Source organism: Centrocercus urophasianus, unplaced genomic scaffold, assembly GCF_019232065.1.
Source record: "Centrocercus urophasianus isolate 14NV4802_14NV808 unplaced genomic scaffold, USGS_Curo_1.0 seq_15, whole genome shotgun sequence".
Classification (NCBI taxonomy): Eukaryota; Metazoa; Chordata; class Aves; order Galliformes; family Phasianidae; genus Centrocercus; species Centrocercus urophasianus.
The window spans coordinates 39,718,732-39,737,794 of NW_024884697.1; the positions used below are offsets into that span (position 1 = coordinate 39,718,732).

Below are 19,063 nucleotides of genomic sequence, written 5' to 3' on the forward strand. Positions count from 1 at the left end.
GCTGCAGGCACATTTCTTTTGTGAAGCGAGAACAGGAATAGAACAGAAAAGTAACTACCAGTGTCATGGTTGTGCTGAGATCATGGCACCGGGGGGACCTTATAGCAGCCATCTAGTAACTGAAGGAAAATTAGTGAGAGATTTTTTTATACGGGCATGTAGCAACAGGAGGAGGGGAAATGGCTTTAAACTGGAATAAGGTTGATTTAGATATTTAGATATTAGGAAGAAATTCTTTACTGTGAGGGTGGTGAGACACTGAAACAGGTTGCAAGAGAGAATGTGGATGACCACTCCTTGGAGGCATTCAAGGCCAGGCTGTGAGCAACCTGGTCTAGAGAGAGGTGTCCCTGCCTATAGCTGGGGGGTTGGAACTAGATCTTAAATATCCCTTCCAACTCAAACCATTCTTTGATTCCATGTATTTGAAGTCTGTGGGAAACAAACAAACAAACAAACAAACAAACCAAAATCGTTCATGAATTATGAAAAAAAAAATCATGAAAATATTTGAAAAATGGGTTCAAAGATTTTTTAATTTGAACCAAGTCTGGCCATTATTAATGGAGTTATCCTAATGTGGATAGCTGCTACACAAAATAAAGTATTTCCCATGTGTCAGTATTTACACATTCAAACGAGTTCTTATGACTCATGTGTTTTGTTAGAAACAGATCTGTAAGACTAATTTGTTTTGATAATCTTAAAAATTTGTACTTCCGACAGCTTAGTTGACATAGTTTTCCAGCTTTTCAGGTGAACTTCACAGAATCACAGAATCATAGGGGTTGGAAGAGACCTCCAGAGATCATCGAGTTCAACCCCCCTGCCAAAGCAGGTTCCCTACACCAGGTCACACAAGTAGGTGTACAGGTGAGTCTTGAATATCTCCAGAGAAGGAGACTCCACAACCTTCCTGGGCAGCCTGTTCCAGTCTTCTTTTCTCAAGGCTGAACAGACCCAGTTCACTCAGCCTTTCCTCATAGGAGAGATGCTCCAGGCCCCTCACCATTTTTGTGGCCCTCCACTGGACTCTCTCCAAGAGATCCCTGTCTTTTTTGTACTGGGGAGCCCAGAACTGGACGCAGTACTCCAGATGAGTCCTTACCAGGGCAGAGTAGAGGGAGAGGATCACCTCCCTCGACCTGCTGGCCACGCTCTTTTTAATGCACCCCAGAATGCTATCGGCCTTTTTGGCCACAAGGGCACACTGCTGGCTCATGGCCAACCTGTCGTCCACCAGGACACCCAGGTCCCTCTCCGCAGAGCTCCCCTCCAGCAGGTCATCCCCCAGCCTGTACTGGTGCATGCAATTATTCCTCCCCAGATGCAAGACTCTACACTTGCTTTTGTTGAACCTCATCCAGTTTCTTACTGCCCAGCTCTCCAGCCTGTCCAGGTCATGCTGAATGGCAGCACAGCCTTCAGGCGTGTCAGCCAATCCTCCCAACTTCGTATCATCAGCAAACTTGCTGAGGGTGGCCACTATCCCCTCATCAAGATCACTGATGAAGATGTTGAACAAGACCAGACCCAGCACCGACCCCTGAGGAACACCGCTAGGAACCCTGAGGAACTTGTCAAAGATCATTCATAATTTCTTTGAAACAGAAGTCTGATTTAAGCTATAAAAGAAGAGATTCAAATTTAGCCTTCAAACTCTCTCACTCTTGCCTGTATCAGATATCAGAATTCAAACAACGATTATGCATCATTTGATGTATTGTAGAGTAACACTTTTTTTGCCTTGTTGAGTTGGGATTTCCTCTTGGCTATTGCCTGAAGGCTAAATTCAGTAAGAAATAATCCACCACCAGAAGTGAATTAATTTAAAATTCAAACGATTATGTTCACCAGAATGCTGTATCAGTGCAGGAATACTGCTATCAGTGACTTCTTAATTGCAAAAGTTCTTTTAAGGAACTTTTGAATAAAAACACAAACAGTTTAAAATAGTAGTGATTTCAATCAGGAACATAAATGTATTCCACTTTGCAAACACCTGGTACTACATAGTTCAGAAAAAAATTATTTTCAGTACTTTCATAAAATCCTTGCTTTCTCAAGTCAGACACTAATGAAAATGTTTACAGATACCACAGTATTAAAATGAATTGGTTAAAAAAAAAAAAAAGTAATAAACAAAAACACTATCTAAAGTTGTGTCTTTTTAGCCTGGATTTACTATTGATGACATAAGCTTTGTATAAATCTGTGGATGAAGTTGTCTGGCCATTGTCTGGTTTTAAGCAGCTTCAGGAAAAGTGTGGAACACCTTTCTCACTGATGGAGAGCAGAAGCACTAATTGTTGCTAACAGGAGCAGACATAGACTGCTGATGGCAGCTTCACCTGAGTTTTATAAATGAGTGTTATGATTCTAGCATGTGAATTTTGACTTTTACTCATCAGGAACCAGACTCAAGTAACCTTACTAGTCAGCATGGGTTCACCAAGGGGAGATCGGGCTCAACCGACCTGGTGACCTTCTATGATGTTGTCACATGCTGGCTGGATGGGGGAAGAGCGGTAGATGTAGTCTACCTTGATTTTAGAAAGGCATTTGATACTGTCTCCCACGACATCCTTATAACAAAGCTGAGGAAGCGTGGGATAGATGAGTGGACAGTGAGGTGGGTTGAGAACTGGCTGACTGGCAGAGCACAGAGGGTCGTCATTGGTGGTGCAGAGTCAGGCTGGAGACCTGTAACCAGTGGTGTCCCCCCAGGGGTCTGTGCTGGGTTCAATCTTGTTCAACATCTTCATCAATGACCTTGATGAGGGGATAATGGCCACCCTCAGCAAGTTTGCTGATGATACGAAGTTGGGAGGATTGGCTGACACGCCTGAAGGCTGTGCTGCCATTCAGCGAGACCTGGACAGGCTGGAGAGCTGGGCAGTAAGAAACCAAATGTCATTATTCAATGTATTACATGATATATCATATGCAAAATATGATACAAAGCAGTTCTCAACACATTCTGACACATAAATAACTATTTACATATTGATATGATGACAGCAAAGGAAATACATGCCTTCAATTCTTTACACGTTCCTCCATTCTCCAGAAAAGATGGGTAATTGTGATTCAGGCTCTATTCTTTATCACATTATTATTCATTTTGAAGAACTTCACAAAACGTGGTGGAGTCTAGCCCATGTGAATTGCCCTTTCTCTTGAAGAATTTATCTTTTACAGTTAGACATGATACAAGGAAATGCATGCAATGCAAAGGAGCCAATTACAGCACTATTTGAAAGTTATATTCACTATGAGCTTAAAATAAATTTGTCTTTGTGGTGGAAAAAATTCAAAAGACTGAATGCATATGCAGAAATGTTTTAGGGGACTACATTTCCTTTGTGTTTGTACAGCCTTGCCAATGTGGTAAGCACATTTACTCTCAGATTTTTCATTCATATTAATTACCTCTTCAAAGCATAATAAATCTGTGTGGAAAAAAAATTACATCCTGGAGGATGTGAGCTGATGCTTAAATGAAGAATGAGTATGACCTTTAGCAATGACATGACACAGCAATTTGAAAGAGCGTACCAGTGACTGTGTTATTTGCTATTTGGACATAAGTACACATAAGCATGTTACAGGAAAGAAATGGTCAGAATTCCTAAGTATGACAAAAGGCTCACCTGTGGGGCTCTGCTTATAAGTAGCAAAATGCATGCAAGATCAAGTGTGCTTCTTGTTGCCTGTGCTCTCTGTGGTGAATGCAGAGTTATTACTTTACTCCATTCCTTCCTCCACAAATGATGGAAGTCTGCGTGTGAATTATCTAAGGAAACAATAGTTTCACAGAAGACTTAAAAGTGTGTCTAATCCTCATCAGCATATGAAACCTCCAAAGTGACACAATAAAATCTAAAACCTTCATTAAACAGTTAATAATTGATTAATTGAGTTAACTTACTGATGGCTATGATATCAGAACATGAACCAGACTGGGAATACTGGAGATGAAAGTATCGATGGGTGTAGCAGCCATCTTCATCCAATATTTCAGCACTGAATCTTGAATCAGGCTCAAAAAGCTTCATTTACATTCTGCAGCAGTATTTTGTTTCATAGAACCATAGCTATTAAATGAAATAGTGATTTGCCAAACTGCAGCAGACTTTCAAGAACAACAATTAGTATTCTACAAAGCACTTTAAAAATATGTATGTTGCTATTCACAGTCACACTAAAATGATGTTCAAGATCATACACTCAGTAAATTCATAGTGTTTGCAACTAATATAGTATCTAAGAATCATATGCTAGAATCATATGTACTAGACTTTAACACTGCAGGTTGACTTTTGCATTCTGACTTAAATTAGGTCTGATAGACAGTAAACCTTCAGCATCCCCTGCACTGGAAGAGTGTGAAATTACAGGCACATATCTCAAGAAAAAGTTAACCACCTGCATTTGTTTTATACACTGGAGAGATTATCGGTTGTACCACTCAGGCATTTTGGGCATTATAACACTCTTTATCCTAAAAATTGGGGAGAAGTGGGAAATGTCTTATGAACCCTCCTCTTCCCATGGTCTTTGTAAATGCCTAATATTAAAAGTCTGCTCCTCCAAAGTCATCATGCCTTTTGCCCTTCTTCTGAGAGGGCCTTTAAGTTCTCCACACTTCCAGATAACTGATTGCATAGGAGTGGAACTGAATTTAGGTAGAAATACGTGTTTGGTATGATAATCCTACTATAGCTTTTACAAAGAGGCGTGTGTTACAAATGATCTCTCTTGCAGTTTTAAGTTTAATTCACTTAATTTGAATGTACAGTTCAATATGTGCCCTCCTGCATGTTGTAATAATGAGTTGTGTTGTGCCTACAAAACATACAGATAAGGGAGCGCTTAGCAGTTGGAAACCTTTACTAATAAAAACTCCAAATAGCTGCAGCTAGACCAGATCCTGAGAGATGCAGTATTTCCAACTCCAGCCAAATCCAGGGCTCAAAAAATATGTGATTTGATCGATCTTCACAACCTTTTTTTTTAAAAAATGCAGTCTGTGCCTCCCTCCCACACTCAGTCTGTTTTTAAGCTTGTGTATCTTGCTGTAAACTTTTCTTTTCTGGCAGGATGAGTAAAAGTGAACCTTTAATTCACACATTATAATCTAGAACTTAACTTACATTTGACAAAGCAAAAAAACTAGCAATGCTCCAAGACTGTGGAAAGCTTCAATCAAACTAAAGCCAGTATGCAGAATGTGTTTACATACAAGAAAACACTATAAGCTAATTGTACAGCCATTTTCTAGTAGTTCAAGATTTTGAAACTATCAGTGCATGTGAAAAATGTTGCTTATTTACAGATAGATGTATTTTAAAAGACTGTTTAGGGAGCCCCAAACTCCAGCAATTCATAGGATAATTTTTCTGTGTTGGAGTGCTTTACATGGTTGATCAGAAATAAAACACTGATTCTTCGTCTTTAAAAAAAGATATAAATCAATATTAAAAAATATGTAACTTAAGAAAAAAATAGTTTATACTGGGAAAAAAACATGAACATAAATTGTTTCCAAAGGAAAATCCATGATGGTAATCCAGCCAGGACTTCTTTTTTTCTTTTTTTTTTTTAATTATTAAATATACAGATTACTGTGATTGACTTTACTATCATCAGACATAAATTCCATAAGTTCTGTGGTCAAAGCATGATGCAGAACTGTCTTTATGTGCATTTGGCAGGTAATTGAGGCTTAAGAACATTCTTTAAATAAAGAAATGTCATTTTCCATTCTGAAATATCATTAGAGCACCAGTATCATATATTAATGTCACTAGATCTCCTAAAGAAATATAACATTTACTATATTTTTGGAATTCTAAATATTTTTATTAAGTATGAAAAATAGGATCTTGGTTAATGATTGTTCAAAGAGTAACTGCCTCAAAGAGAAACTGCCTCACTATAAAAAAGACAGCTATTGTCACCTTCTTAAAGTTACATTTTCAAGCTAGGTGTTCCTTTTTTATTTGTTTGTTGTTCCAAAATCTAGTATTCTTCTATGATAAAGTATTTTTCAAGCTTTTCATCTCAGCCAAATTTTTGATATATCTTGCTCTTTTGAGCTTATATCTTCAAAGCCTTGGAAGCCATACCTTAAATTATCACATCTGTTCTAGACCAAATTGGTATTTAAAATATCTGGGCATGTTCTCTATAACTTTTGTACTGGAGTAGTTTATCTGCAGGGCTACACAAGCTTCCAATTCAGAACACAGACCAGACATTCACTGAAGAACTGACATTGGCTTAAATTAGCTTTGGATACGTACCAAACACAAATTAGAGTTGTCCTGTGAGAACTGCATATTCCGTTCTCTTGGGAGCTGAGCAGTAAGTGGAAACAAGATAACTACAATTTTTATTTCTTTCACAATATGAACACAAATCAATCAGTTGGCATTCACACCACTGTTTTTCTAGGACTATCTAGCCATGTAGGCACATCATTTGTGCCTCTGTACCTTGTCCAGAAATATTTTGGGAGCCTGACTTCAATTACCACATGATTTCAAAGCACCTGCTTCATCAGTACCGGGCATCTAGCTTGTAACTCTGCCTCTATAAGAATTCAAGTTTGAACCAAGCAATAGAGCCACCCAAAGCCTCCCTAAAACCCCCAGAAAATCCCAGAAAAATTAGTCACCTTTTGTCTATGACTAACATTACGACTAAATTTGGTATAATACTGGCAGGATTCCAGCCCCACATATATATATATAGAGAGAGAGAGAAAGAGAGAGAGAGAGAATATGTATAGTGTTCTAACAAGTGGAGCATCCATTATACAGGTTGGAAAAAACAAATGTTCAGTTTTGCTCTCTTCCAGAGACTGAGACCACAAATCTCAAGACAGCATTCTAGTTCTGAGATCACGAGGTGCTGAGTGAAAGCGGTCAGTGTCCTGGACCAGTCACTGCAGCTGAAATCGTGTTCATCCAGGCACATAACATGGTGGGGTGGATGCTGAGAAGGTAAGAGGGACATTCAGTTTTGCATAGGAGTTAGAAAACTTTATGTACAAACTAAAATCCGAAGCCCTGAAACGTGTATGCATTTCATTCTTGACTAGCACTGGCCAATAACTACATAAACAATATGGCAACAGAAATGATATAAACAGACTGCTTCTTTTTTTTTTCTTTTGGATTTTTTTTTTTTTTTTTTTTGGATATTTTTAGATCAGACAGGGCTTTGAATTAGTTTCCAACAAAGCTGTATGTGTACAAGTGCCAACGCTCAGGCAGAACATGAAGACAACGAGGACAGTCTCTAGCAGCAGGGTGCTTTTAAGCCACATGAAAGACCACAGTCTGTGCCTCTTTTCTTTACCCACACATATTTGGAACTTATGCAGTTATTATTTCCCTCTGCACTCTCACATCATATATCCCTTTAGGGACATCTCCTAATTTTGGCCATACATCTTCTACATTAGCTGAACTGTAATCACTCATTACCTTTCTGAGCTTTAATACAGTGACAGCTGCAGTGAATTTTTTGCTGTGGCATAGACCACTGAAGCCCACTGTCTCTGAAAACTTTTCTCTGAAAATGTAGTGTTATATGGTTCAAATCTTCTGACTTAATATGTTCTAAAGTGTGGTATACATATAAGACAAGTACATCATGGCTTTCTGTGAATCTCGTGTTTATTTTTCTATGTCTTGTATAATACTTTAGCTCTCTGTGTCCTCTAGTGTCTACCTATCAGCACTGCACAAATTAGCAGTAAACAAATACTTATCTCCATTTTCTTATCACAAAAATGAGGCTTAAAACCCCTTTCTATATAATAGATTTTATTCTCTTCTCTTTCCAAGACTTCTTAGTAAATTCTGTACTAATAATGATGTTTCTATAATTACTCCTGTTATCAGCAGCAGCATGTATGGCAGTATGGCCAATCTTACACATTATTTTCATACATATGTCTGTTATCTATTTACTTATATGCTTGATTCAGCAACATTTTATGGTGAATGTTCATGAGAGGTCTTGATATGTATTGTTTAAGAAAATACACACACTGAAGCACACTCTCCTCTTACTTGGACAAGCCAAGTTGTCACTGAGGACAATAGGAGCTGCTTCTATTCATGCTTAAATAATATTTGCATTAGGATAACATTTGGATTGTAGCCTACGGTGGAAAGATAATGTGAGATCACATAATTAACAATTGTTCCGTAACAAAGATACATTAGGACAATTTTAGATTCCACAGCTGACTTTGTTTTCTGTATTCTTGACTACGTAACATTACAGTGGGATCAATTAATCAAGTTTAAATCATTTCAAGTTGTAGAAACTACAGACAAGTGAAACCAGGCTTATACTCAAACCAGAAAAATACAAGTATATGAAAACCTTCTAGAGGACACCATAACAAAATACCTACCCAGAAAAGGTAGGATGAATAAACTCTATGGGAGTACCTTATTTTCTACATATTCATCCAGCCATTACTTTACTGCATTTACCCAGATAATCCTGTTCTTTTTATCTTTTTAAAAGAAGAGGGTGACAGGAGGTTTCCACGGGCAAAATTTTTACCAGTGAAGCAAGAATAGGTGTTTGTTTGATTTGGACATAACTTACTGCACTAATGAAGGAACATCCCAAGTTAACTGAATATGAGTACTTGTATATCTGCAGAAGCCACTTCATGCTTGCCAAAGTATTCTTTATTTCTGAAAATGTATTTCTTGGAGGGAAGGCTGCATCCCCTTGCCAACTTGACTCAATATCTTGGGAAGAAGACACAGAGTTTTACCAATCAAGAGTTTACAAGAAAAGATTAGAGGGCATACTAACACAGCTGAAGTTTTATTAACCATATAGTAAAAGGTATACTACTTAACACTTTAAAACACAGAGTTTTGTAGCATATTGCTATATCTGTAACTATGATCAAATCAAATCAAACTATCAAATCAACTATGATCAAATCAAATAATCAAATACATTAAAGCCCAAATGTTAATATCCTGGTGATTACAGTACATACAGTGCAATGTGAACTTTTGTTTATTGTCACAGGAAGGAAACAGATCTTCTTGCATAACAGCAATGCCCAAATGAATTCATCATTAATTTGGCCAAATACTATTCCTTCTGATGTTCATAAATAGTTTCATGGATAACGTGATCACAACTATCTGAGGAAGGAGAAAGGACAGGCAAAAAAAAACCCAGAAAACATTGATACTTGCTCATGACTGAGTCAATCTGCCTGCTGATATATCTTTCTGCACTGTCATTCATAGAAGGGAGAATGACTGAGAAATATTTCTGAAGACACAACTTGTTCAAGCTTAGACTTGCTATGTGACCTTGAACAAGTCAGTTAGGTCCATATTGCAGAAGAACCTTGAAATCTATTTCAAGTGACAATAACTTAGTTAAGAGTTTCAATGCCCTATGAATCTTGGTAGCGTCCTTTAGAATAGGCATAACAGTTCTTTCCTACCTGAAAAGAAAGTGCTGTAAGCTATACTACATTGAAGATCACGACATACTCATATCCTGTGCTAATGAGTTATGTAGTCCATAGAGTGTTCTTACTATCTACTTTTGAAGAATGGTATTACATGCAGAAAAGACAAATTAGGTATAATTTTAATTCTTTTGATAAAAATAAACTAATCCCATTTTCAGCTTCGTGATTTAGATACTACCAAAACTTCCTTCCACCTGCTTGATAGTATTGAGTTTCAAGGTGTCAGTGGAATGAATGAATTCTTGTTATCGTTATTCTCTTTTACCCAATAAAATTTTCTTACAGATACATGGGGAGAGGGTTTATATGATTTTGTGGTTTGTTTTATCACTTTCATAGATTAGGTTCTGTAAAAATTCAGAGCAAAGGTCTCTTGCTCTTCGGAATTTACATTTTCATAACAGTTTCCTGACCTTGTAAAGCAGTTTGTTTTCACAAGTCAGATCAAACATTTCCTTCAACAACCTTTGGGCACCAACATCTGTGGTGATGCTTCACTACGTGGAGGACAGCTAATAAACAGGGCTAGATTTTATTTCTAATGAAAATTGATGGAAAGCTTTATAAAATTTCTGAGAGCATGCCAAAGCCAAATGGCACTGAATTGATTTTTACCCCGAGCAGAATGTTTTTGGGTTTTTTGTTGTTTTTTGTTTTTTTTTTTTAACTTAAAAGTGCTCTTACCTGTGTAATTAGCAGACTGATATTAATTCCATTTGAGATCAAAACATTATTTTCAAACCATGTATCTAAATATTCTTCACAACCCTAAAAGAAGTACAGATGAATATATTTCAAGAAAAATCATTTTGACTATTCAATTCACATTGCATATTTATAGCATGCTGTTAGAATATATGAAATACAACTTTCTGCATTCCAAGATGGGATATTTACTTACCAGAAATCAAATACTGATGTGTACTGCACATCTAATGATCTACACCAAGCAGATTGTAAATCTGGTATTTTTGTATGGAAGTGTACCAGAGTCTGTAACTTAATCAAAACGACGCTGCCTTTCATATAACTGAGAGATCACTTTACCAGTAAAGGAAAGAATATTTTGAAGTCTTCAGTGATTCTCACATGTTTGCGTCCTGATGTATATTTTTCAGATTACAGTCTATGATTATTATAATGCTGATTTTAAGAATATGTTAATTATTATAAAGCTTAAAATAGCTATAAACATAATAAAACATAAATAAATGCTTTCTATACTTTGAAGTGATGATTTGATGACAAGTAACGCATTAAAATTCCAATCTGAAAAAAGGAAGAGAATACCAGATGTCATTTGACAACATCCTTTCTATTTTCAGTCTTGAATTGCCTACTGAATTATTATTATTATTTGCATTAGGCAGTCCCCTTAACACAAGATAATTCTCAGAAGAAAATATTATGTATCTTTTAGCTTCAGATATATTTTATCAGGTGGCAAGTTGGTCCCTTTATATTAAGATATGTAGATGTTAACAAACTGCCCTTGAGCAACATTCCAATATCTTGCTCTTATTCTGTGCTGAAGATACTTTGGAAATGAATAACTTAAAAAGGTGAAGTAATTGCTGTCATTCTATAAATAAAGATTATAGATAATATATAAATATATAAATAATATGTATAATATTTAAAAAATAGGAATAGTAATTACAAGCAGTACAATACTTTTCATATACCGACACTTCTCATTATCATTATTGATTTTCAGAGCACAGATTATGGAATGCCAAGATGCTTACTACATCATAAATCATTATTAAATATCCACGTGATATTGATTCTCTGATATTTGCATTCTTGTTTTCAAGTATCTGCCTACATGACTGACATCTAAAGAGTATATAAAACAAGGCTTCAGGGTGACAAGTGACAAATTAATGATTACTATTAATATTTTCATATTTGCAAGGCAAGTCTTGATGAAAAACATGCTTTGAATATTTTTTCCAAAGTCCATTTAATAGCAAAATTTATATCCTGCAAGGTACTTTTTAAATTTCTTACCATAGCATATGTTGAATTCCTTGGGATATCACAAAACCTTTTGTTCAGGTTAGATTTTGTGCACGAACATGGGACCTGAGCATGGTTTTCCTTGTTTTTATTCTTTTCCCACTGTGTGACATTGTATCTTCCACAGCATTCCATCTGAAAGAAAAGTGCTATAACCTGTAACTCCAATACTTAAACAGTCTGTCTTGCAGGGGAATTTTACCTCAATCAATGTCAGTGATTTGATTTAGACAATTTAATTAGATAGTTTTCCTCTATATCCATAAAAGAGAAGTTTCTGCAGAGGATAATTCAACCTTGTGTACTCATAATTTACAAGGACATGCACTGGATATTTGGAGGCTTAAAAAGGATGTGTTCTTTATAGTCTTGGAAGGAATGTTCTTTGAAATGATTCTAGAACAAAAGCAAATAAAAATATTTTCAATATTAAAATTTAACAATTATCATTAACTGCACTTTATGATGCTAATGACTAATTCACTATAGAAATTGTGTGTAAGCAGTTAGTAAGGATGTGCTCAACTTGAATTTCAAAGGAAAACATGAATGCTTTCCCTAATTAATGTAGTAAATGCAGACATATTTTATAAAACATATTAAAAAAATACACAAACATTGCTTTCCTTCAACATAGGAACTTAAAAAATACAGATTTTTGAAAAGTTTTTTTTTTCCTTTGCCCATTCTAGAGTCATATCCGCAAAACTTCTTTTTCTTAACAAAAGATCTTTAGAACATCTCCCTGTTTCAACCTGTGATTTCATGGAATTGACCTTGACATTTAGGAAATTCCAGAAATTTTTCATTCTGAATTATGGTGAAATTTCAAAAATGTCTATGCTTTCACTGTTGATTTTGTTTCTTTGTTGTGGAATTGTCATATTTTGTCTTAGAGGTTGCTAAACAAAAATATCTAATGTTAGTGTTTTGAAGAGTTAGCACAGAATATGGTATTCATGGTTCGGCCAGAAACTTTGTTAACAATTTCCAAAACAACTGATCTCACATACATTCTTCAAAGGACTTCTCCAAAAAGGAAATTACATATTTGCAGATGACAAAAATGATTAACAATTAAATTAATTTGAGACTTTAAGCATTATTTCTGAAAAAGGCTTGCTGCAGTATTTATTCAAACGCCTTCACAGTAGGAGCTCTGACTTGACCTGATAGTCTTGCTACTTGCCAATTGTACATGTTAGCATTCAGACATACGCAGACCAAGTGTCTTCTGATATCACACACTGTTGAATACATTAGGGCACTCATATTTTCTTCAGCTGCAATAAACTTCTGTAACAGGAACAGCATCCATTCCTAAACGCATAGACAAGTGTGCCGAACAGCTAATCTCAACCATGCCCACGTAAGTTAAGGAATCTACACACACACACACGCACACACACACCCCAACAGATATCAGCAGCAGATCCTAAAAAGGTAATCATTTATTAAAGGAGTTATTTTGTACTTAAGTTCTGATTTGGCTTTTCCTTACATTCTGCTGCATAGCATTCAGAATATTCCACACAGGTTCCTTCTCAGCCAGACTCTTATTCCCTTAGTCAGAAATAACTTCATCGATTCTGTTGTTCCACTGATGGTAGACCTGTCAGTAAATAAATGTTTAGAGCATTTTGGTACGTGCTTATACAGATAACAGTGTGAAAGGATTGTATAATCCTTGACCTGTTATTGATATTCAGATGTTGACAGTGGTCACTTGCAAGCAATCAGTTTGCTAAATACGATCTGAACCATTTCATAGCTATTGGACTCGTAGTAAAGCTGAAAGCAGGAAAACAGAAGAGACTAAAGCACAAATGTAGCATAGGCAGGCAGAAGTTGCTTAGCCCAGATATTGTCAGATGAGCCAGATAACATAGTTTAGATGCACCTTAGCTGTCCTGAAGTAGAAAATCCTACCCGTTATTCTTGTAAGCACAGCACCTTACAATAATAATAATAAACAAACAAAAAACAACAAATGTGATGCAATCATGCATAAACGCCGCACTCTTTGGCTAGGATATGTATTGCTTTAGGCTAGAGTTGTTAGCAGCTTGAACCTAGTTCAGGGATCTTTACAGAACTTCTTAAAATATATCTTCAACAGCAACTGAAACAGACAAGCTGATCACAGAGTATTACAGAGAATACATGGATATGAGAACTCTAGTCCCCTGAAAGTTTTGATTAAAAAACAAAGCAAAACAAAACAACAACAACAAAAAAGCCTTCGTCAACTTAATTCAGTTGCCATTGCTGTTCAAACAACGAAGCTCAAAAGCTTGCACAGTGAATGACAAATTACTACAATTTAATATATTTCAGCACTACTTTAATTAAGGTTGAGATCAAGTGAAATTACAAGTGAAATTTAACTGCAGTCTTTCAACCATTTTTTCAGAAAAAATAATTAACTCCAGAATGCATCATTCAGTTCAAATCTTGCAATATATAGAACCACAATATAAAACAGGGAGTACTCTATCATTATAAATTAACATTTTTTAAAATAAATCTTGATGATACAAATTGACTTTGATGGAGTAAAACTACTTTATTTGTGCTGTGCTGAACAGCAGCAGGCTTTGAAGAACCTTATAAATGTTTATGAAGCAAGTGTCATGGGAGTTTTCTCAAACAACAGATTTTGGAATTGCAGAACAGGGAAGAGATCTTTAGGCATTTGGTACAGAGTGCCTTCTGCACAGTACTTTGAGGGGTGCTCAAGCTATTGGAATCACTATTTATAGAGAAATAAACATTGGACAGTTATTACATAAAGTTTTAAGACAGTACAATTACTAGTGATAACAACTATGTTTGTATTTATCATAGAATCCTGTTTTTAAAAGCATTAGGAATATCCATACAATTGGTCTCTACTCGGATTTAAAAAACAGGCTCAAATAATAAAACTGGCAATTCATGAGTATACATTAAATGCCACGATACAAAAGACTTCTACTATCAATGGCACAGTAGACTGCTATTACTACCCACAAGAAAAGACTGTCATCTAATGTTTTCTCCTATGTCTTCTGAAGTCCAGGAAAGGGGGATCTTTCAGGTCATCTTTCAAAATAATAAAAAGAATATAATAGAAATAAGCTGTCCTTGTGTCACTGTTGATTCTACATGGCTGAACAAAAAGAGAACGTTTTGCTGAAATACAGAAGAAGATAAATTGGAAATTTCTCTTAACAATCATTTAACCATGCTGAAGTCTTTAAATTCAAATGCTCTGTTGTGCCTGGTCAACATATAGAACGCTGAAGCCCAAATAGTGATATATCTGCAGTGAGAACTATTAGATTTTTTTTTTTAATTGACTGCAAGAAAGAAAAATATTTTGTAATTAATAGCAGTCCCATGTTATAATTTATTTACTTACCGCTTCTTTCTTCAAAAATATCAGTGCTGACATGGCAATCTGGATGAAAAACACCAGGACTTGAAAACACACATACTGAAAAAAAATGACAGATTATTAATAAACACAATATTGAATCAGCAAGTGTCTTAGTTTCAGCTGGGATGGAATTGTTTTCTTTACTACTTGATATGATGCTGTGTTTTGGTTCTAGTAGGAAAAAAAATGTTGATAACACATTTGTATGTATTTATAGCTGATGCTTACAGATGAGCTAAGCAATGTTGTACAGAGGCAACGCTATTCTCAGTGAAAGGCCCAAGGAGCAGCTGGGACGGAACAGAATTAGGACAGCTGACTTGAACTAGCCAAAGGGATATTCTGCACCATATGACATCATGCAGAAGGAGTTTTGAAGGGAGTAAGAGTTCATCTCATTCTCTTGTGCTGCTCAGGGGCTAGCAGGGCATCGCTTAGGGAGTGGTGAGCAATTGCTTGTGTATCACTTGTTATACACATTTATATAAATAAATAAATATACACATATATCTTTGTCATAATTATTATCCTTTCATTCTGTCTATCTTAATAGCTAATAGTAGCTATTAGTAATAGTATACTATTATATAGCTTAATAGTAAATAGCTTTATCTCAACCTACAAATTCTACTTTATTTTTTTATTCTCTAACCCATTCTACTGGGAAGGGGGGAATGAGCAAACAACTGTTTGGTGCTTAGTTTGGTGCCGGGTTAAACCACAGTACCAAGTAATATAATAGATTATTCCAGAAGCCCCTATATATTACCCTTCATGACTACTATTTATATTTTTTGTAATAAGAAATATTCTTTTCCAGGAGGCCCTAAGAAAATGACATCATAGTCACTTTTAACATTAGATCAGACTTCAGGCAATGCACAACTCAACTGGCCTCACTCAGGGCCAGTGTGAAAGCCATAACCTTCAGGGAAGTGTAAAATAAAAGCTGACCACAAACAGTTGGGCTCCATTGAAGAAAACTCTTGTTTCATTATTTCCTCTCTCAGTTCTTACCATGAGACCTGGAAGTCTCACACTTAGGTAAGAACTCCTTTGACTAGAAGATGCAGAAAAGAACAAAGATAGTTCATGAATTTTGTTCATTTGCACTGGAAAAAAATTTTCGTCCACATTGCCTAATTTTCATACAACTTCAATAAAGCTAGAAACGAGACATTTCTTTATCATCATCTAATAAGCAGTCAAGCAGACACTAAGTACGATAATAGCCAGAAAGAAGTAGAAAGAAGATTCTTGCACTCCTCACATCTCTCTGCTTACTGATAGATTTATACAGAAGTCTTCAGCTTTGTTCAGATTTCACTAAAACTAAGACTTTATCTAACAAGATCTGCTTTTTAAATACAACATCAAGACAGGAGCACTCTGGTTTCACCCACATTTTCAAATAGGTTAATAACATCTGGAGTCTGATTTACACTTACTGTAACTAGTAGGCATCTGATTTTCTTAACTTTTCCAAGGAATCCCACGACTGATGTAAAAATAATAAGAGATCCAACTCCAAGTAACATAAAAGAAACACACACCACCAGTTGGTTCTCACCTGAAGAAACTGCATATACATTGTGTTACTTCTTTTTATTCAAGACTTCCACTTACAAAGCGTAATCAAGGAAAAAAATATATCAAAAACAAATCAAACCAACAAAACACTAAACCCTTTCAATGCCATTATTGAAAAGAAGTAAACAGTAGAATGATAAAAGGACATTCTTATTGCAATTAGTCACGGAAGACAAAAGATGCATTTCATAAATTCAGATGATGGCAACATATGAGACATGAGCAGAACATACACGGCTAAACAATGTGAACAATTGTTCTCCAAAAGTTAGTAATGCATGTGCAAATTCTGTGTGAATATGAATAGAGTTCTTCCAGATGCAAATTCAATGCAGTCCTCCCTCTTTGTGACTGGCAACTGTCCCCTTTCCCTTTTAATCATTTTTGCCCAGACATAGAATCTAGCAGGAGGTTGTCATTACTTCCATCTCAAGTGCTTTATCTCTGAAGTTCCTTACTGGATGGGTGAACTGGTACTCCTCAGCAGAGCTGAGAAAAACTATTCCTTATGAGCATGGCTGTTGTCATGCAACTCAAACAAAGCACAAGTGCCAGCTGGCATTTATTCCGCCAAATACCCAGTTAAATGATCTGTAATCTTGCCAAACGCATGCCAAATGTGTTCTGATAAATTATATTTTAAAATATTGATAAATCTGGCTTATATTTCAATAATTCTTCTACAGGCCACACACCAAGTTAAATAAATAAATTGTATAAATTGTAATCATAAATAAATTTTACATGTACTGATATACGCTGTATTTTATCCTCTTTTGAGGATATTTATCCTCTTTTGAAAATCATATTGATGGAAAACATACCCAAAAGAAAAATAACCTATGCATTTCAATTCAACACTGCCACCTTGTGAAAAAGTAGCTGCGTTTGTTCATTTACCTTACAAACATTTCAATCAAACAAGTAAAAATCTATTTATACTCACATAATACACAAAATAAATTATTCCTGTCAAATAAAAGCCACAAACCAAATGTCAAAAGCATAACACCCAGAACCTGGAAAAGAAAAGAAGGATTATTGTTTTCACTTAAATTATTTTTAACAATTAATTTTAAGTTGATAAACAGGAAAGAAGAAAACTTTTTTTTTTTTTTTTTTTTTTTTTTTAACCAAGAAAATTCCATTGAAGACAGTAAAGGTTATTTTCCATGTTACTAATTTATATCTTATTTTTGTTCTTCTGTTTTCTGTTTTGAATTGCAGCTGAAAGTATAATAACATATTCAGTCCATATGAAACAGATATCTATCAATATTTAGGTGATTTATTTCTTTCAGATCAAATTTAGACAGTCACCTGATGTTGAACAAAAGCTGGAAGCAACAGCAGATGCATCAACAAGGTGGATGGTTTCAATTGCCTCTAACATTGTATTTTACACATTTATATATATATACACATACACACTTCAACATTTTTTTCTCTTAACTGCTGAAGACATTTGGAGGCAGCATGTATGTAAGAATACTAAGATTGCAGAGATGACAAGAATTACAGAGTCTCTCATCCCTTTGTCCCTAAACTGCTAAAAACATTTTGTTTACAAATTCTTAACATTTCTAGCTGAAATGAAGGAGAATCGTAACAAAAATACAAGCTCCCTCCATCTACACAACTTAAATCAAGTGGGTTCGTTTTTGAAATGGTACATACAGATCAGTGATTTCAGTGAGATCCAGCACACAGCTCTAACAAAACCATGAGAGCTGTCAAATGGTGTTAACAACTCTCATGTCCTGAAACCAGAGTATGCTTTTCACTTTTGAAGTTAATCTCCCAGTCATTCCCACTTAGTTCTTATCTTTGTGAGCTTTTTTGTTATTGTGGAATGTAATGGGATGTGAAGAGCTCAACTCATTTCAAAGTAAGCTAAACCAAGAGATGCACTCTGTCAACAATAGTATAAGGGCTCTCAGTGGAAGGACAAGCCCAGATGCTAAGCAAATCAACTACCCTTGAATAGATGTGGTATGCAGTAGGTCCTGAAAACCAACTGTATCACTGTACCAATTAGATTAGTATGCTATAGCACTTGCAAACATAAACAAAAGCTTAATGAAGTAACATTAGCACAGATGTTTTGAGCATGCTTTAGTGTATTTCAGCAGGTAAGTCTCTTAGCACTGTAAAGGATCTGATCTGAGGCTTTGCTTTTATGTATCAGCATTACTACTATCATTATTAGATACCCTACGGGTCTATCAAGATTCTTCCATTGAGAGAAACTCATATGTTTGCCCCCCCACTGGTTCCCTTTCACCTGTCTTGTATCTTCTGTAAACATACTCCAGCATTCCGGTCTGCCTGGATTGGTGATTTAAGCTGGAGAAAGTCCAAGAGCAAGGTTAAAAGATGGTGGCTTCTACAAGAGCAGCCTATTGCAATTGTCCCTACCTTTCCCTTGTAAGGTAGACAAGCATACAAATGTGTACAGACTCACGCACATAGCCAGCATGTGCATACTCTTC

General features: G+C 35.7%; 1 protein-coding gene across 1 annotated transcript; it reads right to left on the reverse strand.

Moving 5' to 3' along the window:
- Positions 1–9,128: 9,128 nt before the first annotated feature.
- On the reverse strand, positions 9,129–18,879 carry TSPAN19 (tetraspanin 19). The gene is given in 9 exon segments (XM_042815380.1): positions 9,129–9,197; positions 10,223–10,306; positions 11,552–11,695; positions 13,062–13,172; positions 14,964–15,038; positions 16,430–16,560; positions 17,518–17,590; positions 17,706–17,798; positions 18,856–18,879. Coding segments are annotated over 9 exon segments (804 nt in total).
- Between the last annotated feature and the right edge of the window lie 184 nt (positions 18,880–19,063).